Raw genomic sequence first — 22993 nt, forward strand, 5'->3', positions numbered from 1 at the left:
ATTTGTAATCCGGCGTCTCCAAGCCGGTGAGCAAACTAAGGGGGGAAGCAAGAGGGATGGGGAGCGGCGCTGGGAAGAGCGGCTGGGCTGAGAGGCGGCCAGTGCTCTTTCCGTTCCTGCTGTCTTTGTTCTGCCTGGCGCTCTCTGAGCAGATCCACTACAGGATTCCCGAGGAGATGCCCGAGGGCTCGGTGGTGGGGAATCTCGCCAAGGACCTGAGACTCAGTGTCCACGAATTACCGACTCGAAAACTGCGCGTCAGTTCGGAGAAGCCTTACTTCACGGTGAGCGCGGAGAGCGGGGAGTTACTTGTGAGCAGCAGGCTAGACCGGGAGCAGATATGCGGGAAGAAGTCAGCTTGTGCTCTGGAATTTGAGGTTGTTGCTGAAAATCCATTGAACTTTTATCACGTGAATGTAGAGATCGAGGATGTCAATGACCACACGCCTAAATTCTCGCAAAATGCCTTTGAGCTGCAAATAAGTGAGTCCACAAAGTCCGGGGCACGATTTATTTTAGGATCTGCCCATGATGCAGATATTGGTACCAATTCCCTACAGAATTACCAGCTCAGTCCTGATGATCATTTCTCACTTGTGATTAAAGAGAAGTTGGATGGCAGTAAATACCCTGAGCTGGTACTAATGACACCTTTAGACAGAGAAGAACAGAAATCCTACCACTTGACCTTGACGGCCTTGGACTTCGGGGATCCACCCCTGAGCAGTGCTGCACAGATACAAGTCCTGGTAACTGATGCCAACGATAACCCTCCAGTGTTCAGCCAAGAACTATACAGGGTGGAGCTTCCAGAAAATGTGCTTCCAGGTACCACTGTGCTTAGAGTAATGGCCACTGACCAAGATGACGGTGTCAATGCCGAGATCACTTTCTCTTTCACTGAAGCAGGCCAGATTACCCAGTTTGACCTGAATTCTAATACTGGGGAAATTATTATTCTAAATACATTAGATTTTGAGGAAGTGAAAGAATATTCCATAGTTTTGGAAGCAAAGGATGGTGGAGGAATGATTGCCCAGTGTACAGTGGAGATAGAAGTCCTAGACATAAATGACAATGCCCCAGAAGTGGTATTCCAATCTCTACCGGATTTTATTATGGAGGACACCAAGCTGGGAACACACATTGCTTTGCTCAAAATCCGAGACAAGGATTCCGGACACAATGGAGAGGTTATTTGTAAATTAGAAGGCGATGTTCCATTTAAAGTACTGACTTCTTCAAGAAACACATATAAATTAGTTACAGATGGAGTTCTAGACCGCGAACAGACCCCTGGGTATAACATCACCATCACAGCCACTGACAAAGGCAAGCCACCCCTCTCCTCCAGCTCAAGCATCACGCTGCACATCGGTGATGTAAACGACAACATGCCAGTTTTTGAACGGGCTTCCTATGTGGTCCATGTAGCAGAGAACAATCCTCCTGGTGCCTCCATCACTCAAGTAAGCGCCTCCGACCCTGACCTAGGGCCCAATGGCCACGTCTCCTACTCCATCGTGGCCAGCGACCTGGAGCCACGCGCGCTGTCGTCCTACGTGTCCGTGAACCCGCAGAGCGGCGTGGTGTTCGCGCAGCGCGCCTTCGACCACGAGCAGCTACGCGTTTTCGAACTGACACTGCAGGCCCGCGACCACGGCTCGCCAGCGCTCAGCTCCAACGTGAGCCTGCGCGTGCTGGTGGGCGACCGCAACGACAACGCGCCCAGGGTGCTGTACCCGGCGCTGGGGCCCGACGGCTCGGCGCTCTTCGACACGGTGCCCCGCGCCGCGCAGCCCGGCTACCTGGTCACCAAAGTGGTGGCGGTGGACGCCGATTCTGGACACAACGCCTGGCTGTCCTACCATGTGCTGCAGGCCAGCGAGCCCGGACTGTTCAGCGTGGGGCTGCGCACGGGCGAGGTGCGCACGGCGAGGGCCTTGGGCGACAGGGACGCGGCCCGCCAGCGCCTGCTGGTCGCTGTGCGCGATGGGGGACAGCCGCCCCTCTCGGCCACCACCACGCTGCTCCTGGTTTTCGCCGACAGCCTGCAGGAGGCGCTGCCGGACCTCAGTGACCGGCCCTCGCCCTCTGACCCCCAGGCTGAGCTGCAGTTTTACCTGGTGGTGGCCTTGGCCTTGATCTCGGTGCTCTTCCTCCTGGCGGTGATTCTGGCGGTCGCCCTACACCTGCGACGCTCCTCCAGCCCTGCTGCTTGGGGCTGCTTTAAGCCTGGTCTCTGTGTCAAGTCTGAACCTGGGGTTCTCCCCAACTACAGTGAAGGAACTTTACCTTATTCGTACAATCTGTGCGTTGCCCATACTGGAAAGACAGAGTTTAATTTTCTAAAATGTAGTGAGCAGTTGAGTTCAGGACAAAACATACTTTCTGGTGATTCATCTGGAGCCTTATTTCCCTTTTGTAATTCCAATGAGTCGACTTCTCATCAGGTGAGTTTCCTGTAAGTATAACCCGCTTTTTATTGTGTCGACAGTTCTCCATATTCATAGGAAAAAAGTGGCACATCTCTGTTTTAGTTCATTTTGCTTCATTGAGGTTTGAAGATACTCCAGTTTTGTTTTGATTTTTCACATTGATGATTTATGGCAAGCCTGAGTCAATCAAGTCTATATTCACCATTTGTACAACAGCATTTCCTCACTTCATGTGTCTGTGTTGCTGCTGCTGCTGCTAAGTCGCTTCAGTCTGACTCTGTGTGACCCCATAGACAGCAGCCCACCAGGCTCTGTGGTCCCTGGGATTCTCCAGGCAAGAACACTGGAGTGGGTTGCCATTTCCCATTTGGTAAATCTCAAAGTATTTCAAACTTTTTAAAATTATAGTCATCATGTGAAAGTGAAAGTGTGAAAGTGTTAGTCCCTCAGTCATGTCCCATTCTGCGACCCCATGGACCCAGCACTGGAGACCACCAGGCTCATCTGTCCATGGAATTCTCCAGACAAGAATACTGGAGTGAGTAGTCATTCTCTTCTCTAAGGGATCTTCCCTACCCAGGGATTGAACCCTGGTTTCCTGCATTGCAGGCAGGTTCTTCATCATCTGAGCCACTAGGGAAGCCCTGTGGTGATCTATAATCAGTGATCTTGGATGTTACCATTACAAAAAGATTATGTTCGACCCACCAAAGGCTCCAGTGATGGTTAGTGTTTTTTAGCAATAAAGTATTTTTAATTAAGGTATGTACTTTTTTAGATATAATGCTATTGCATACTTAAAACATAACTTTTATACACACTGGGAAACCAAAACTTTCGTGACCCACTTTATTGTGCTGTTCTCTTTATTGTAGTGGTCTGGAACCAAACATAAAATGTCTCCAAATGCATCTATACAAATTTTAGATCTAAACATTGTCTTAAGAATGTAGTAACCAGTCAAAAAGCTGTCATACCATTTTTCAAAGGAGGTTGAATTCAGAGAAATTATGTGTCTTTTAGTGGTGTCTTACCGGGTTCATATTATAAAGCAGTGAAGTTGTGTTTTTTTTCCACAGGGGAAACTTTTGGCAATGTTATATGGTTTCCCATAAAGCTACTGAGATTTTTCTCTAAATTTTTCTTTCTACAGATTAATAAATGATTTTTTTTTCAACTAGACATACTGTAAATGTAAAAGTAGGCAATCATATAAATCTTAAAAGAAAAACAAGCTGAAATTAGATATTTTTCTTAATTGATTTAGCTGTTATTGTTTCCATACTAATCTGATACTTTGTTTCCTATATTTACTTCTCTTTTGCTTCAAAGCACTAGAATAAGGTCGATTAACCTAGATTTTTATGTAGATGTACCTACTGTAATTCTGTTCATTGTACTATGTGTATAAATGTGTGTAAAATCATTTTACTTGACTAAGTGCAGCACAGGTTCACTATGCTCATCAGAAAATAAAAGCATGTTCTCCTTACTTGCAGCATAGGTTTTTCAGGATTAACCTGTAGTAATGCTCATTCTATAGGCTCCTCCATCAAAGAAAACACAATGTTTTGGCCTCTGTTGTTCCTCTTACACACACTTCTCCTACATAATTTTTGAAATGTCTGTTTTGCAGACCTAAACTAATATAGCTAGAGGTCTTCTAGTCATTCTACTATCTCTAGGAGAAAATGGAATGTTGAAATCTTCAAATTTAGACAAGATTAGCAGTCTCAAGTGGATACAGTTACATATACAAGATAGCAATACATTGTATCAGGCTTTTGCTGTACTTCCCTTAGTAACTGCTTCAATTAATGGCCATTTTACAAACTGCTGAAGGAAAAAGACATTTATTCTTGCACTGGCACTTTTTGACTCCTTAGTGATAATTATGTGTTTCTTACTTTTGTGATTCTTTTGATCAAAGTAGTAGTTAAGGTAAAATTACCTTTAGGCTATTTGTTTACCTTTAGAAGTTAACTAAGTTGGCTTTAAAATGTAATCACCTCTCATAGGCAGAAGAATAGATAGAAATTTGCTTTCGATTATATATTCATTTGTACCTTTCAAGTATTTTCTATTCAAATAGAAATTATATAAAATTTAGTCTGTGATATAACTTGAAAGTAAAAGCATTTATCCTATTAAAATTTCACAATATTAATTTCAAAACACTACTGGGTGACTAAAATGGCATTTTAAAAAGAAAATTAAAAGGCAACCACTCTACAGAAAGTTTACTATATTGATTAAATTGGTTTAAAACCAAATAAAACAACTTCTGAATCAGTCATCTCCAATAGGTATATTTTAGCCTAAAAATGAATTAATTTCCAGTAATGAGTGGGATTCTTACTTAGTTGATAATAGATACTGAAGATATTAACAATAATGCTTAGAGCATAATAAATAAAATTTTATTTTTAAAACAGTAAATACAGTACAGAACTTTGAGTAATTTAATATGATATAAACCCCAAAATCTGGTTATGTAATAATACTTTGTAAGACTTTAACCCTATTTCATTCCATATTCTTGGAAATTATTTTTAAAATATGAGTTCAGGGATAATTTATTCCAAACAGACTATAGAAAACAAGTAGCAATTTTCCCCCTAGCAATCTAGCATAGGATATTACAAATGTAAGTGACTGCAGTAACTGCCTAGGACTCTGAGCGCCGCTGTTCACCTACTTGGAGATAAAGTAACCAAAAACCAGCCGGAAACTCAGGGCTCTCACCTCACAAGAGATCCGCAGATCTCACAAACCAACTGGAGGCCTGCGGCAAAATTCCATCCCTAAATTTGGGATACTCCAACTTTCCAGAAGATGATCTCTATAACTTCAGGAACAAGGTAAACAAAACATATATGCCCAGTGAAGATTCTGAGTGGATTCCATAGCGAAAGAACAATGGCCGCTCCGAAGAATTACGGAGGACGCGGCGAGCTGGTACTGCTGTGCGCGCTGCTGGGTGCGCTGGGAAAGATCGGGAGAGGACAGATCCACTACTCTGTGCCTGAAGAGACCGACAAAGGATCCTTCGTGGGTAACATCTCCAAGGACCTGGGGCTGGAGTCACAAGAGCTTTCGAAGCACGGAGTCCGCATCGTCTCCAGAGGTAGGACGCAGCTCTTTGCTCTAAATCCGCGAAGCGGCAGCTTGGTCACCGCGGGCAGGATAGACCGGGAGGAGCTCTGCGCTCAGAGCGCGCGATGTTTTGTAAATATTAACATCCTAGTTGAGGATGAAGGGAAACTTTGGGGAATAGAAGTAGAAATCACTGACATCAACGATAATAACCCGAAATTCCAGGTCGAAAATCTGGAAGTAAAAATTAACGAAATCGCTCTGCCCGGAACACGTTATCCATTGCCAGAGGCTGTGGACCCGGATGTGGGCTTGAATTCCCTGCAGAGCTACCAGCTCAGCCCCAATAACCACTTCTCCCTGGACGTGCAAACTGGAGACGACGGAGCTGTAAGCCCAGAGCTGGTGCTGGAGCGCGCCCTGGACCGCGAGGAGGAGGCTGCTCACTACCTGGTCCTCATCGCCACGGATGGAGGCGAACCGCGTCGCTCCAGCACAGTGCACATCCGAGTGACAGTGTTGGATACAAACGACAATGCCCCGGTTTTTGCTCAACCGATTTACCGAGTGAAAGTCCCAGAGAACGTGCCCCCGGGGACCCGGCTGCTTACCGTAAGCGCTAGCGACCCGGATGAAGGAACCAACGGGGAAGTGGCTTATAAATTCTGGAAAATTAGTGAAAAACAATCTCCGTTATTCCAGCTGAATGAAAATACTGGCGAAATATCAACAGCGAAGAGTTTAGATTATGAAGAATGTGCATTTTATGATATGGAAATACAAGCTGAAGATGTGGGGGCACTTCTGGGGCGGACCAAAGTACTCATTTCAGTGGAAGATGTCAATGACAACAGACCCGAAGTGACCATTACATCTTTGTTTAGCCCAGTCCTGGAAAATACTCTTCCTGGGACAGTAATTGCCTTCTTGAATGTGCATGACCGAGACTCTGGGAAGAATGGTCAAGTTGTCTGTTATACACGTGATAATTTACCTTTTCAATTAGAAAAATCTATTGATAATTATTATAGATTGGTGACTTGGAAATATTTGGACCGAGAAAAGATCTCTATGTATAATATCACAGTGGCAGCCTCAGATCTAGGAACCCCACCTCTGTCTACTGAAATTCATATTGCCCTGCAAGTGGCAGACATCAATGACAATCCACCCATTTTCCCTCACGCCTCCTACTCAGCCTATATCCCAGAGAACAACCCCAGAGGTGCCTCCATCTTCTCTGTGACTGCTCATGACCACGACAGTGGCAGCAATGCCCAGGTCACTTACTCTCTGACCAAAGGCAGCATCATGGCGGTGCCTCTCTCCTCTTACGTCTCCATCAGCTCTGACACTGGTGTCCTGTATGCTCTGCACTCCTTTGACTATGAGCAGATCCAAGACTTGCAACTACTGGTGACAGCCCGTGACAATGGGGACCCTCAACTCAGCAGCAATGTGTCCCTGAGCCTGTTCATACTGGACCAGAACGACAATGCACCAGAGATTCTGTACCCCATGCTTCCCACTGATGGCTCCACGGGTGTGGAGCTGGCACCTCGCTCTGCAGAGCCAGGCTACCTTGTTACCAAGGTAGTGGCAGTGGACAGAGACTCAGGCCAGAACGCCTGGCTGTCCTACCGCCTACTCAAGGCCAGTGAGCCAGGGCTCTTCACGGTGGGGCTGCACACAGGCGAGGTACGCACGGCACGGGCCCTGCTGGACAGAGATGCGCTCAAGCAGAGCCTGGTGATGACAGTCCACGACCATGGGCAGCCCCCTCTCTCAGCCACCGTCACACTCACTGTGGCCGTGGCAGATAGCATCCCAGATGTCCTTGCTGACCTGGGTAGCATCAGGACCCTAACCAACTCTGAGGATTCAGACCTCACACTGTACCTGGTGGTGGCAGTGGCTGTTGTTTCCTGCATCTTCCTTGCCTTTGTCATCGTGCTGCTGTCGCTCAGACTATGGCGGTGGCACAAATCAAGACTTCTCCAGGCTTCCAGTGGTAGGTTAGCAGGCCTGCCAGCCTCAGGATTTGTGGGCATGGAAGGAGTACAGGCTTTCCTGCAGACCTACTCCCATGAAGTCTCCCTTACCTCTGACTCTCCGAGGAGTCACATGATCTTCCCCCAGCCCAACTATGCTGACATGCTCATTAGCCAAGACAGCTGTGAGAAAAATGATTCCTTGTTAACATCCATAGATTTTCATGAATGTAGGGATGAAGCTGCTGCTGTTCAGGTGAGTTTGGTTCATTGTTTATGTTTATTTCTTAGAGGAATTATATTTTTTTATAAATTTAATTTGTGTTTTGAAACATGCATTGTAAAGAAAGTTTAAAGATAGCTTTTAAGGTGTACCACAGAGTTTGGGGTTTGTGTTAGTGATACAATAAAATTGAGTTCTAATCATAATTGTTTCATCTGCTTTCCAAAGGCTTAGACAAGACTGTTTAAATATGAACTCTTAACTTCTTAAAACTTTTCATATTTTACCATAATTATCATCTATTCATTTAAGAAATAGCTACCCAACCACATAAGGTCAGTTCATTTTATATATAGGAATATATATGTGTGTGTGTACATGTGTATATGTATAGACACATAAAGGTATATATAAATTAGAACTTACAAAAATTATTGAGGTTTCTTAACCCTTGTATTAGCTTAGTAAAAGTAAAATACATGTCAGAATTTTTAGGATTCTTAGGATTTCACCTAAAACTAAGTTCTTGAAATTTTTCTTCAGTTTAAACCTCTTTTATGAGCTCTGTGTCTGTATCAGTACCCTTCAAAGCTTTAATACTTCTTGTATCTCAAAGCAAACATATTTTAAAGGGTGGTGGTAGGTAAGATTGGTTCCCAAATGTTGTGTGTCAGTGGTCACCCAGGACTCATACCAATGGAGACATGGCATCTAAAGCCTAAAATGGCCATTGCCCTCCCCATCAAATTTGAAATAAAATGTCATCTTAAAATTGTTGAAAGTTACCTCTGTAAAATGCAGAAGAACACATTTTATTAGAATTCCAGTGAGCTGTTTTGACTGTACAGTCATGTGAAATGTGCTGTGTTCTCAAGGTTAGAGTTTGAGAGTGTTAGTTTTAAGAAAAGAAGTTACATGTACACAAATTCTAAACAAACCAATTGGTTCAATTAAAAATGATTCCATTTGGACTTCTGCATCCCTTGTTATAGCATTTAAATAAAACTAATGGTTGATTTGTCATCAGATGAGAGTGGAAAGTACAATGAATTATTTGTTATCAACTAAAAAGACATTTCTGAGGGATTGTGCTGTTTCTCCTCCAATCCACAGATAATGGTAGGAATTAGCTTTATATTCTGTAGTGTTTAGGTGTACAGTCACTTACGGAGACAACTATTTTGTTGACACTTTGCAAATTTAAAAAGTGAATGGAAAGTTGCCCCAGTACTCTTGCTGAAAGCATTCACTAATTGCAATAATAATAATAATAACAACCAATGGAGTAAAATAATGAGAACAAATGTCACTATATTCAGTGAATTTATGTAAATAAATTTACCATGAACTCAGTTCCTCCAATTCAGTATAAAATGTATACATAGATAAGGAAGTAATGCATTCTACTAGAATATCCCTTTGTGACTTTGTATTGACGGACAGACAAGTATTTCAATACATTTTAAGGGTGAATTTATATAAGATGTTGGGTATGACATGAGCCAGTTAATTCTGAGAAATGAAGTAGAAGGTACACCAAATAATCTCTGGCTACATCATAGGGACAGTTTCTTTGAATGAATACTTCTTGAGTTAGAGTAAAAAGAAATTATTTTGTAAAGAGAGTGTTGATATCAGAGATGTTTAAGGATTGGTGCAAAATTACACAACTTTACAAAATAATTTGCACTAGTATTGATGTTCTCTAATATATGTGACATGAAGTAGCACTGATTATGTAGACATATGGGGTAAACTAGGAATCAACGAAAGAAGCTTTAAAATTTTTTATATATCATAGCTAATAAACAGAAATGATTCATGGAATTGGTAGACAACAAACTCTCTGAGGGCAAGACCTGTGTCTTTTTCATTGTTCTATTGCCACTGACAAGGACAGTGCTTAGCACAAAGCAAAAGTTCAGTGTATGTTTGCAGAATGGTGAAATAAATGGACCAATATATATTAACTTTGTAAACAAACCCAACATGAATGATATTTCTAACAATTTAGAAACAAGACTTTAAATAAGCCTTGATGATTTAAAATATTAAATATATTAACGTAAAAATATGGCTTGTTAAATTTTAAACTGAAGCTGCAGGGGCTGTAGTTTACCAGTGCGGACTCTGGGCGCCGCTGTTGGCCAAAGTGGAGAACTTGGTACAGGGGACGTCCTCGCGCAGCCGCAGCTCACGTTCCCTGTCTCAGACTCGCTAGCGTAAGCCTTTCCAACGTTTACTTCTCTAGAGAAGAAACCCTGCCTGACCCTCATAAAGCTGCTGGGAGCTCCGGACGACTGCAACATAGACATTAGTTGTAATCCGGCATCTCCAGGCCGGTGAGCAAACTAAGACGGGGGGTAGCGGGGGCGGGCAAGAGGGATGGGGAGCGGCGCTGGGAAGAGCGGCTGGGCTGAGAGGCGGCCAGTGCTCTTTCCGTTCCTGCTGTCTTTGTTCTGCCTGGCGCTCTCTGAGCAGATCCACTACAGGATTCCCGAGGAGATGCCCGAGGGCTCGGTGGTGGGGAATCTCGCCAAGGACCTGAGACTCAGTGTCCACGAATTACCGACTCGAAAACTGCGCGTCAGTTCAGAGAAGCCTTACTTCACGGTGAGCGCGGAGAGCGGGGAGTTACTTGTGAGCAGCAGGCTAGACCGGGAGCAGATATGCGGGAAGAAGTCAGCTTGTGCTCTGGAATTTGAGGTTGTTGCTGAAAATCCATTGAACTTTTATCACGTGAATGTAGAGATCGAGGATGTTAATGACCACACTCCAAAATTCTCGCAAAATTCCTTTGAGCTGCAAATAAGTGAGTCTACGCCGCCAGGCACGCGATTTATATTAGAAGTCGCGGAAGATGCAGATATTGGCTTAAACTCTCTGCAGACTTATAAACTTTCTCTTAGCCCTAGTTTCTCGTTGATAAATAAGGAAAAACAAGATGGTAGTAAATTCCCGGAACTGGTATTGGAGAAACCCTTAGACCGGGAACAACAGAGTTACCATCGTTTAGTACTGACTGCCTCAGACGGTGGCGATCCACCCCTAAGTGGCACTATTGAGCTCCAGATCCAGGTCACTGATGCCAATGATAACCCCCCGGTATTTACCCAGGACGTATACCGAGTCAACCTTGGAGAAAACGTGCCCCCAGGCACCACTGTGTTGCAGGTGTCAGCCACCGATCAGGACGAGGGCGTCAACTCAGAAATTGCTTATTCCTTCTACAGGTCCGGGCAAGTCTTCGGTCTGAATTCAAAGAGTGGGGAAATTACAACTCTAAAAACACTGGATTTCGAAGAAATCAAAGAATATTCCATCGTGGTGGAAGGGAGGGATGGCGGAGGACTGGTTGCACAGTGTACAGTTGAAATTAGCATTCAAGATGAAAATGACAACAGACCAGATATTACATTCCATTCTCTAGTCGAAATGATTCTGGAAAACGCAGTGCCGGGAACTCTGATTGCTTTGATCAAAATACATGACAGAGATTCCGGGGAGAATGGGGAGGTTAATTGTCGATTAGAGGGTGAAGTGCCTTTTCAGATAATCTCTTCCTCCAAAAATTCATACAAGTTGGTAACAGCCGGGACCCTGGACCGAGAGCAGATCCCGGAGTACAATGTCACCATCGTGGCCACTGACAAGGGCAAGCCGCCTCTCTGCACCCATACAAGTGTTACCTTGCATATTACTGATGTCAACGACAATGCTCCGGTTTTCCACCAGGCCTCCTACGTCGTCCACGTGGCAGAAAACAACCCGCCTGGAGCTTCCATCGAACAAGTCAGGGCCTCTGACCCTGACCTAGGGCCCAACGGCCACGTCTCTTACTCCATCGTGGCCAGCGACCTGGAGCCACGCGCGCTGTCGTCCTACGTGTCCGTGAACCCGCAGAGCGGCGTGGTGTTCGCGCAGCGCGCCTTCGACCACGAGCAGCTACGCGCTTTCGAACTGACGCTGCAGGCCCGCGACCACGGCTCGCCAGCGCTCAGCTCCAACGTGAGCCTGCGCGTGCTGGTGGGCGACCGCAACGACAACGCGCCCAGGGTGCTGTACCCGGCGCTGGGGCACGATGGCTCGGCGCTCTTCGACACGGTGCCGCGCGCCGCGCAGCCCGGCTACCTGGTCACCAAGGTGGTGGCAGTGGACGCAGACTCTGGACACAACGCCTGGCTGTCCTACCACGTGCTGCAGGCCAGCGAGCCCGGACTGTTCAGCGTGGGGCTGCGCACGGGCGAGGTGCGCACGGCGAGGGCCTTGGGCGACAGGGACGCGGCCCGCCAGCGCCTGCTGGTCGCTGTGCGCGATGGGGGACAGCCGCCCCTCTCGGCCACCGCCACGCTGCTCCTGGTTTTCGCCGACAGCCTGCAGGAGGCGCTGCCGGACCTCAGTGACCGGCCCTCGCCCTCTGACCCCCAAGCTGAGCTGCAGTTTTACCTGGTGGTGGCCTTGGCCTTGATCTCGGTGCTCTTCCTCCTGGCGGTGATTCTGGCGGTCGCCCTACACCTGCGACGCTCCTCCAGCCCTGCTGCTTGGGGCTGCTTTAAGCCTGGTCTCTGTGTCAAGTCTGGACCCGTGGTTCCTCCCAACTACAGTGAAGGAACTTTACCTTATTCGTACAATCTGTGTGTTGCCCATACTGGAAAGACAGAGTTTAATTTTCTAAAATGTAGTGAGCAGTTGAGTTCAGGACAAGATATACTTTGTGGTGATTCGTCTGGGGCCTTATTTCCACTCTGTAATTCCAGTGAGTCGACTTCCCATCCCGAAACTCTAATGGCGGTGAGTTCCATTTAAGTATCTACTCTTTTTCATCATCTTTGCAATTTTTTATTCACATGAAAATATATTGCATTTTTTAAGTCTAACGAGTTGCTTAGGAATAATTAGAGCTCATCCGAAAGCTGTATATCCAGCCTTCAAGGGGAATGGTGAATTAAGAATAGATATGTGACATAATATCTTACCCAGTTAAGATTTACCAAGTTGAGAGAGTATGCTCTATGCTTCACAACAAAAGTCTTTTTGCCAATTTCTTATCTCTTTTCTAATCTAATGAAATTTACCCATTGCTTTTTTATTCTTCATTTAACATATTTAGATGTTTGTTATATATAAGTAAACATTAAATTTAAAGTAGGTAGTCACTTCATTATTTACAGCAAAAAAGCTACTACTAGGTATCTTCCTTCACTGATTTCACTGGTAGTTTACATCTCTTTCTTATATTTATTCCTCATGTCTAGTTCCTTAAATCTACATATCTGTGAGTCTTTGAAGTCCTTAATATTTAGAGAAAAAAATACAGTGTGGTATATTGTGTGAGAAAGACTCAGTGAACTCATCAGAAAATCCAAGTCATTATCTAAGTTCCTTCAAATTTCCTTGAATGCAAAATCCTCTTCTTTATAGTTAACAGAAGGAGATACTTGATAAGAGAAAAGGAAATGCTGCTCCCTCTATCACTTGCTCTCACACCTGACCTATTTTTTTGAAGCAGAAAGAGAGGAAAGTCACTGTATTTGTCTTATTACTTGGAGCCCTAAACATTAGTGACTAGTGACATCCTTCTATCTGTAGGAGGGAAGGAGAATTCTGAATTACTTTTAAGGCAAAAATCTACTAATTTCAAGCACATAAAAGATGCCATTACATAAGCATCTGTCTTTTGCTTGTTTTCTATTAGGAACTGCTTCAGTAAATAATTTCTTTACAAATTGCTGAAAGAAATTTCTTATTGTGGTACATAATTTGTTCTACATCTTGTGGGTTTTTTTACCTCAAATTATTACTTGAGTTTAGATGACCCTTATAATAGGAAGTTTAAGATTATATTAATATTGCTAATTTCTTGATGAAAAAACTGAAATAGAAACTTACTTTTCAGTGAATGTTATTTGAATCTTCCAAATGCTGTAGGCTGTGCATGCACTATGAATTCACATAGAAAACTAAATATTTTAAAAATTAAAATAGCTTAAAAGTTTAACAACCATAACTATGTAAATTTTAAAAATCCCAACCTACTTAAAGTTTAGCAATATTAGATGAGAAAATCTAGTATCATTATGTAATTAAATTTTGTAAACAAAATCTTAAGGAAACTTTACCCCAAGAATCTCACCATGAAAGTTAATGTCTTATAAAACAGCTTCAAATTGAGTAATCTATATATTCATTCAATATAATTATGTAAATATAAATGTACATATAAAATAAGAAAAATATGGATATATTTCCAAAGAGGATTGCACATTTTAATCACTTCAGAAATTAACGACCTATAGAAAACAGTTGAAACATTATAAAAATGAAATTTGAATAATTTACATATCTAGAAAGAGCAAAACGCTATAAAAATGATAGTAAGGTTGTCTGATATTAATGACATTTAATAGAAATTTCATGTCATTTCACTTCCAACTAAAATATCCACAAGTGGTCATTGCTTTTGAAATATAAATGCACGACACAGAGAAATCTAAAATCATAATGGTAAGAGAGTAGTGTTTTGTCAGTCATCTATAGCAAAAATATTTCACATCTCAGTGGGTGTAGTAACGGCTTAGGACTCTGAGCGCCGCTGTTCACCAACTCTAAGAAAAGCTCAGTCAGCTTTCGGTCCCGGTATTAGAGTCTGCAACTCCACAAAGCCGCTCGGATCCCACAAACAGACTCCGGGGCTGCAGAGTAACTCAGCCTCTGAACTTGGGGCACTACGGGTTTCTCCTGAGAAAAAAGATCGCCATAATTTGCAGGAGGAAAACAGAAGCTAAGGAATCAGCGTTCACAGCAAGTATTCCGAAGAAAAAACCTTTAGTGAAGCAACAATGGCCGCTCCAAGGAATCGCCTGCACCACAGAAGACTGTTCCTGTTGTGCCTTTTCCTGGGGAGGCTGTGGGAGACGGGGGCGAGCCAGATCCGCTACTCGATACCTGAAGAGACAGAAACAGGCTACATCGTGGGGAATATCTCCAAGGACCTGGGGCTGGAGCTCCGCGAGCTGGCAGAGCGGGGCGTCCGCATCGTCTCCAGAGGTAGGACGCAGCTGTTTGCTCTAAATCCACGAAGCGGCAGCTTGGTCACCGTGGGCAGGATAGACCGGGAGGACCTCTGCGCTCAGAGCGCGCGGTGTCTGGTGAACTTTAAAGTCCTGGTTGAAGACAGGGTGCAGCTTCACGGAATAGAAATAGAAGTCACTGATATCAACGATAATAACCCGAAATTCCAGGTCGAAAATCTGGAAGTAAAAATTAACGAAATTGCTCTGCCCGGAACACGTTATCCATTGCCAGAGGCTGTGGACCCGGATGTGGGCTTGAATTCCCTGCAGAGCTACCAGCTCAGCCCCAATAACCACTTCTCCCTGGACGTGCAAACTGGAGACGACGGAGCTGTAAGCCCAGAGCTGGTGCTGGAGCGCGCCCTGGACCGCGAGGAGGAGGCTGCTCACTACCTGGTCCTCATCGCCACGGATGGAGGCGAACCGCGTCGCTCCAGCACAGTGCACATCCGAGTGACAGTGTTGGATACAAACGACAATGCCCCGGTTTTTGCTCAACCGATTTACCGAGTGAAAGTCCCAGAGAACGTGCCCCCGGGGACCCGGCTGCTTACCGTAAGCGCTAGCGACCCGGATGAAGGAACCAACGGGGAAGTGGCTTATAAATTCTGGAAAATTAGTGAAAAACAATCTCCGTTATTCCAGCTGAATGAAAATACTGGCGAAATATCAACAACGAAGAGTTTAGATTATGAAGAATGTGCGTTTTATGAGATGGAAATACAGGCAGAAGATGGTGGGGCATTGAAGGATCGGACCAAAGTACTCATTTCAGTAGAAGATATCAATGATAATAGACCTGAAGTGACCATTACATCGTTATTTAGTCCAGTGAGGGAAGATGCTCCTCAAGGAACAATAATCGTTCTTTTCAATGCTCACGACCGAGACTCTGGTAAGAATGGCCAAGTTGTCTGTTCCATCGAGGAGATTCTACCTTTTCAGTTAGAAAAATCAGTAGAAGACTATTATAGATTGCTGATAGTCCAAAATCTTGACAGAGAAAAAACCTCAGAATATAACATCACAGTGACTGCAACAGATAGAGGAACACCACCTCAGTCCACGGAAATTCACATCACCCTGCACGTGGTTGACATCAACGACAATCCACCCTCCTTCTCTCAAACTTCCTACTCTGTCTACCTCCCAGAGAACAATCTTAGAGGCACCTCCATCTTCTCTGTGACAGCCCATGACCCAGACAGCAACGAGAATGCTCGAGTTATTTACTCGCTAGAGGAAGACACCATCCAAGGGGCGCCTCTCTCCTCCTATGTTTCTATCAACTCGGACACTGGTGTGCTCTTCGCACTGCGCTCCTTTGACTATGAGCAGTTTCGAGATCTTCAAATGCAGGTGAGGGCAAGCGACAGTGGGGACCCACCACTCAGCAGCAACGTGTCACTGAGCATATTTGTGCTGGACCAGAACGACAACGTGCCAGAAATCCTGTATCCTGCCCTCCCCACTGATGGCTCCACGGGGGTGGAACTCGCACCCCGCTCTGCAGAGCCAGGATACCTGATTACCAAGGTGGTGGCAGTGGACAGAGACTCAGGCCAGAATGCCTGGCTGTCCTACCGCCTGCTCAAGGCCAGTGAGCCAGGACTCTTTTCTGTGGGGCTGCACACGGGCGAGGTGCGCACAGCGCGGGCCCTGCTAGACAGAGATGCGATCAAGCAGAGCCTGGTGGTGGGGGTCCAGGACCACGGCCAGCCCCCTCTCTCTACCACCGTCACGTTCACGGTGGCTGTGGCCGACAGCATCCCCGACGTCCTGGCTGATCTAGGCAACCTTGACTCTCCTGCCAACCCCGAGGACTCCGACCTCACACTCTACCTGGTGGTGGCGGTGGCCGCAGTCTCCTGTGTCTTCCTCGCCTTTGTCATTGTGCTACTGGCGCTTAGGCTGAGGCACTGGCACATGTCGCGTCTGCTCCAGGCTTCGGGCAGTGGGTTGGCTGGCGTGCCGGCGTCTCAGTTTGTGGGCGTGGATGGGGTTCGGGCTTTCCTGCAGACCTATTCGCACGAGGTCTCGCTCACCGCGGACTCAAGGAGGAGTCACATGATCTTCCCGCAGCCGAATTACGCTGACACGCTCATCAGTCAGGAAAGCTGTGAGAAAAGCGAGCCTTTGTGCGTTTCAGATGATTCCAGGTTTCCTGTAGAAGACAGCCCTTTCGTTCCAGTGAGTTCGACTTTTTCTTTACTTTAAAAAAAAAATTGGTTTTCTCTTTAAGTGCTTTCATTTAAGGTAAGTTGATGTTAACATATTTCTCACCATACATTTAAATTTTCACTAAGCCTGATTTTTTGCTCTAACATCTGTAAGAGTCAGACGCGACTTAGCGACTGAACAACAATATAGGAGGCATTTATTGGTTACATCGTTGAAACAATCTTTGCTTTTTCATAATAATTAACCTAGGGTCAGTGGAAACCCTCTTGGGACAGCCCTCATCATCAGGCACTGGGCATGGCTCTTTGGCTAAGGTTGCTTGAGTAGTGACCACAGTTCACTACTAATTCTTAGGACGGGTTTCTATTCCTGAAATTTATTATTTTTGTTGTCTGCAATGGCTGCATTGTGAAATTCTTACTCTAAAAACATGTCTATAGCTGATGCTATTTTTGTAAGGGTAAATTAATAAGAAATACATTCTATTTGGAGAACTAAGTGAAAGCTCAAATTCAATGCTTCTCTTCTGTTTCTATGACCAGACAACACCCCTTAGAGGTGATGTGTTTCAGGTCACATGTTTGTAGACGTTGTTTGCATTTAGAGATCATTTCTGAGGATGATTCAAGCTTCAGTTATTAGTTCCATATCCTCATACAGTATGTTTTATTCTTTTAATGGTGAAAAAATGCTCTTTATAAACAATAGACATTTAATTTCAGTGAAAAATTTTAACACCATTGGTTCTCATCCTCTTAATACTATAATTATTAATAGTTTGAAACTCTCCTATAGTTTATATTTGCTGAAGAGCAGTTTCTTAGACTGGACCCTATGAGAAGACAAAACATGGGAAGCAAAAATTATTCTTCAAGTGTTACTTATGACCCAATACTCCAACTTTTGAGGCTAGAAATAAATTTGGATATGGGAGATGCTTTAGGAAAATATTCTCAGGAATTACTAGGGAGGTTCTAAGAATATTTCACTGGCTTTTAGATATAAAGAAAATAATTATTATTATGTAATGTGATTTTTAACACAATGTGATTTCAAGTAATAAATGACATTGTAGGAGACTTTGAAAATAATATTTGAAATTGACTCAAAATTCTATTTTAAACATGCTGAACATAAGGGCTAAACATGTCTGTCCGTCATACAGATGTTTTAATTATTTCAAATACTCTTTATTCCTAAGCAAGTAGGAAAGACATAATGCATTGCTCAGGGTCATATTTTTAACCATGCAATAGGAAAGCTATCATTTAAAGTTTCTGTCTTGGGGAGTAACCTTTAGTACTTGGTATACATAAATACTAAAATATGTGTTAATGTGGAAAAAGTAATAACAGAAATATTTATGAAGACTGTATATCATGGTAGGTGACTACTATTCTCTGCCATAAAAGGTGACTTGTCTTTAAAACAGTCCATAAGGCTCTTTGGATGGATGATTGGGCAGACTGTGGAAAATGCTGAATTCTTGTTTTGTTAAATCAGGCAGGACTTTTGCATTGGTAAACAGTTTATATAATAGGCTTAAGGATAAAATTCTTCCCCATATTAATGTCTTGTCTTTAAAGAAGAGTTAATTAAAATATCTTGGATATCTTCAAAACAATGAGGTAATGAAATATGTAGTAAAGAATACCTTGTGTTGACCATCTTTGCAATTGGGTGAGGGGTAAATGAAGGTTCAATAATAATGCCCCCTAACTTCTTTTATAAGTTTGAAATTTTCCACAATAAACTTCTTGAAAAACTAAGTATAAAGACACTGCCCATATACTTTACTAAACTTGGGCAATTACATAACTATATATCTATAGATAGATATATATTCTGAGCTTCCTTGGTGGCTCAGTGGTAAAGAATTTGCCTGCCAATGCAGGAGACACCGATTCGATCCCTGGTCCAGGAAGATTCCCCGGAGAAGGAAATAGCAACCTACTCCAGTATTCTTGCTTGGAAAAAAAACATGGATAGAAGATCCTGGCGGGCTACAGTCCATGGGGTCGCAAAGAGTTGGACACAACCTACCGTCTGAAAAACAACACATTCTGGAGAGAAACTGTCTCAAGACGACAATATGAGACTGCGATCCCACACGAGGCCTCTGGGCGCCGCTGTCGGCCAGTGCAGGGCTAGCGCTGACACCCGAGATTCCTCAGCCTCCAGTCTGGGATTTCCAGCGCAGCTACCGATAGAAGGAAACCCGCTCACACACCCAGGCTCCTCTGTGCCCAGCACAAACGGATTCCCAGCTCTGCCTGTCCTGGGCAGAAAGTTTTTCTACTGATGCCGTGAACTGCAGTTTCTTTGGCTTTTCGGAAAGATTGGGACCCAGCGAGAACTAAAGCGCGCAATGGGAGGGAGCTGCACGCAGACACGCCCGGCTGACCGGAGGCAGGTACGGTTTCTCTTCCTGCTGCCTTTGTTCTACCCCGCGCTCTGCGAGCAGATCCGCTACTCGATTCCCGAGGAGCTGGCCAAGGGCTCCGTGGTAGGGAATCTCGCCAGGGATCTAGGGCTCAGTGTCCTGGATGTGTCGGCTCGAAAGCTGCGAGTTAGCGCGGAGAAGCTGCTCTTCAACGTAGACGCGGAGAGCGGAGACTTACTGGTAAAGGACCGAATAGACCGTGAGCAGATATGCAAAGAGAGAAGAAGATGTGAATTGCAGTTGGAAGCTGTGGTGGAAAATCCTTTAAATATTTTTCATATCATTGTGGTTGTTGAGGATATTAATGACCATGCTCCTCAATTCGATAAAAAGGAAATACATTTAGACATTTTTGAATCTGTATCCGCAGGTGCACGAATATCCCTGGACCCTGCCACTGACCCCGATATAAACATGAACTCAATTAAAGATTATCAGATAAATCCTAACCCTTATTTCTCATTAATGGTTAGAGTTAATTCTGACGGTGGCAGATACCCAGAATTATCCTTGGAGAAACCCCTAGACCGAGAAGAGCAGCGATCCCATAGTTTGATATTGACTGCCTTGGATGGAGGGGACCCTGCACGAAGTGCCACCGCTCAAATAGAAATCTCTGTCAAGGACACCAATGATAACCCCCCGGTGTTCAGCCAAGATGAATATAGACTTAGCGTTAGTGAAAATCTACCCCCCGGGTCCTCCGTGTTGCTGGTGACAGCCACTGACCAGGATGAGGGGGCCAATGCTGAAATAAACTACTACTTCAGGAGCACTGCTCAGAGTACAAGACACAAGTTCTCATTGGATGAGAAAACAGGCATGATTAAGAATAACCAGTCATTGGATTTTGAGGATATAGAAAGATACACCATGGAAGTGGAAGCAAAGGATGGAGGTGGTCTCTCTTCCCAATGTAAAGTAATCATAGATATCCTCGATGAAAACGACAACATCCCGGAAATAATCATTACTTCTCTCTCTGATCAGATTTTGGAGGGTTCTCTACCAGGAATGGTTGTTGCCCTTTTCAAAACACGGGACCGGGATTCTGGAGGAAATGGAGAAGTCACCTGTCATGTAGGAAGAGATGTTCCTTTCAAGATTTATTCTTCTTCTAATAATTACTACAAGCTGGTGACAGATGGGGATCTAGACCGAGAGCAGACTCTGGAATACAACGTCACCATCACAGCCACTGACCGGGGCAAGCCTCCTCTCTCCTCCAGCACTACCATTACCCTATGCATCACGGACATCAACGACAACGCTCCGGTTTTCCACCAGGCCTCCTACATCGTCCACGTGGGAGAAAATAACCCGCCTGGAGCTTCCATCGCGCAAGTCAGCGCCTCCGACCCTGACCTAGGACCCAATGGCTACGTCTCCTACTCCATCGTGGCCAGCGACATGGAGCCACGCGCGCTGTCGTCCTACGTGTCCGTGAACCCGCAGAGTGGCGTGGTGTTCGCACAGCGCGCCTTCGACCACGAGCAGCTACGCGCTTTCGAACTGACGCTGCAGGCCCGCGACCACGGCTCGCCAGCGCTCAGCTCCAACGTGAGCCTGCGCGTGCTGGTGGGCGACCGCAACGACAACGCGCCCAGGGTGCTGTACCCGGCGCTGGGGCCCGACGGCTCGGCGCTCTTCGACACGGTGCCCCGCGCCGCGCAGCCCGGCTACCTGGTCACCAAGGTGGTGGCGGTGGACGCAGACTCTGGACACAACGCCTGGCTGTCCTACCACGTGCTGCAGGCCAGCGAGCCCGGACTGTTCAGCGTGGGGCTGCGCACGGGCGAGGTGCGCACGGCGAGGGCCTTGGGCGACAGGGACGCGGCCCGCCAGCGCCTGCTGGTCGCTGTGCGCGATGGGGGACAGCCACCCCTCTCGGCCACCGCCACGCTGCTCCTGGTTTTCGCCGACAGCCTGCAGGAGGCGCTGCCGGACCTCAGTGACCGGCCCTCGCCCTCTGACCCCCAGGCTGAGCTGCAGTTTTACCTGGTGGTGGCCTTGGCCTTGATCTCGGTGCTCTTCCTCCTGGCGGTGATTCTGGCGGTCGCCCTACACCTGCGACGCTCCTCCAGCCCTGCTGCTTGGGGCTGCTTTAAGCCTGGTCTCTGTGTCAAGTCTGGACCCGTGGTTCCTCCCAACTACAGTGAAGGAACTTTACCTTATTCGTACAATCTGTGCGTTGCCCATACTGGAAAGACAGAGTTTAATTTTCTAAGATGTAGTGAGCCTTTGCATCCCACTCAAGACATACTGTGTGGTGATTCTCCTGGGGCCCTAATTCCACTTCATAGTGGGAATGACTTGGCTACACATCCTGAGACCCTGACACCGGTAAGTTTCATTTTTTTTCTTCTGTAATATTCTATTTTTTTCATATGTTGGGCATACTATTTCACTTTTACATCTAGAATCATATTTAGAAAATCCATAACTAATCACTGTCTTGTCTTTTCAGTTTTTACTGACTACATTTTCAACACTCATTTTGTTCATAAGTTGCTCTGTAATTCAGAAAGGATGTAACTAAATTGGAGATATCTTTTCAAGCCTAAGTTAGCAAAACAGGCTGTGGTCTTGGCTTCTTACCAGATAAATAGTTTGAAGTTTAATAATATTCACGTACTCCTTAAATATCAAAGCAGATGCTCATATCAAAGAAACATGTGTTGCAGATAATCCTGTATGTGCATTCTGGTATCTTCATTTATTTTAACATTTTTAAAAACTGTTGGGACTTCCCTGGAAGTCCAGTGGTTAAGACTCTGTGCTTCCAATACAGGAGGTGGGATTTCAACCCTTGGTCAGGGAACTAAGATCCTGCATGGTGCAGCCAAAAATAAAATAAAATAAAATTAGATTATTAAAAAAATATAAATAAAACTAAGCATTTGAGGGGACATAGTGAGCAGATCCACGAATCCCTGAAATTGCATGCAAAGTTACAGATGTATGCAGTTTTCCTGGCAGAGGAGTCAAAACTTTCATTCTATTGCCAAGTGTTGCTACGGGCCCCAAATCGTAATACTACCCTAGAGGAATTTCTGTCTTCAATTTTTGGTCCTTCTGGTTTTTCTTTTATATATTTTTTTCTTGGTACTCAAATTTAACTCTTTCCAAATCTTTTTTCCTCTACATTGAAGATAAGGAATTTCCCAGAAAGTAAATGAAATGTCATTGTGCTCTGTGCTCAATCTCTGACTCTGATTATCTTTGAAAACAAAAGATAAAATCTTTAAAGAGTTAAATGGAGGGGGGGGCATAATGACATAAATGTTTCTAAAGAACCAGTTCTCTCTTTATGAAAGAAGTGAACCTCCAAACTCCTCATCTTTGAGGAGAGACCTACTACTGGATTGATGGGGATATACATCTGAAGATGTGGGGGCCAGTTTATTTTGTACTTCCATATAAAATGCAAAGAGATTATTTATAGTGCCATCAACACCCTGGTGAAAACAGGTCGTTTGATATGCTTATTTCTTTAAAACCCCACATCACTATTTCTAACTCTGTTTTAAAAAATTGTTTTATAGCAC

The 22993-nt window shown here is 44.7% G+C and overlaps 1 protein-coding gene across 14 annotated transcripts in view; it reads left to right on the plus strand.

Annotated features, from left to right (window-relative positions):
• Positions 1-22993, plus strand: part of LOC147369546 (protocadherin gamma-C4) — a 185828-nt gene that overhangs the window by 56463 nt on the left and 106372 nt on the right. Inside the window, exons 1-2 of one of the 14 annotated variants that reach the window (XM_086412093.1) lie at positions 9948-10090; positions 10982-12539. The exons of 10 other annotated variants lie outside the window; for them this stretch is intronic. In XM_086412093.1, the coding sequence (XP_086268219.1) occupies positions 11184-12539 (1356 nt within the window). In that variant the 5' untranslated portion in view covers positions 9948-10090; positions 10982-11183. 3 more of the 14 variants (XM_086412070.1, XM_086412085.1, XM_086412078.1) reach the window with 3 other exon arrangements.

This window comes from Bos grunniens, chromosome 7, assembly GCF_055505025.1.
Source record: "Bos grunniens cultivar Pamir isolate PY7600 chromosome 7, Bosgru_T2T1.0, whole genome shotgun sequence".
In the NCBI taxonomy this organism is placed as follows: Eukaryota; Metazoa; Chordata; class Mammalia; order Artiodactyla; family Bovidae; genus Bos; species Bos grunniens.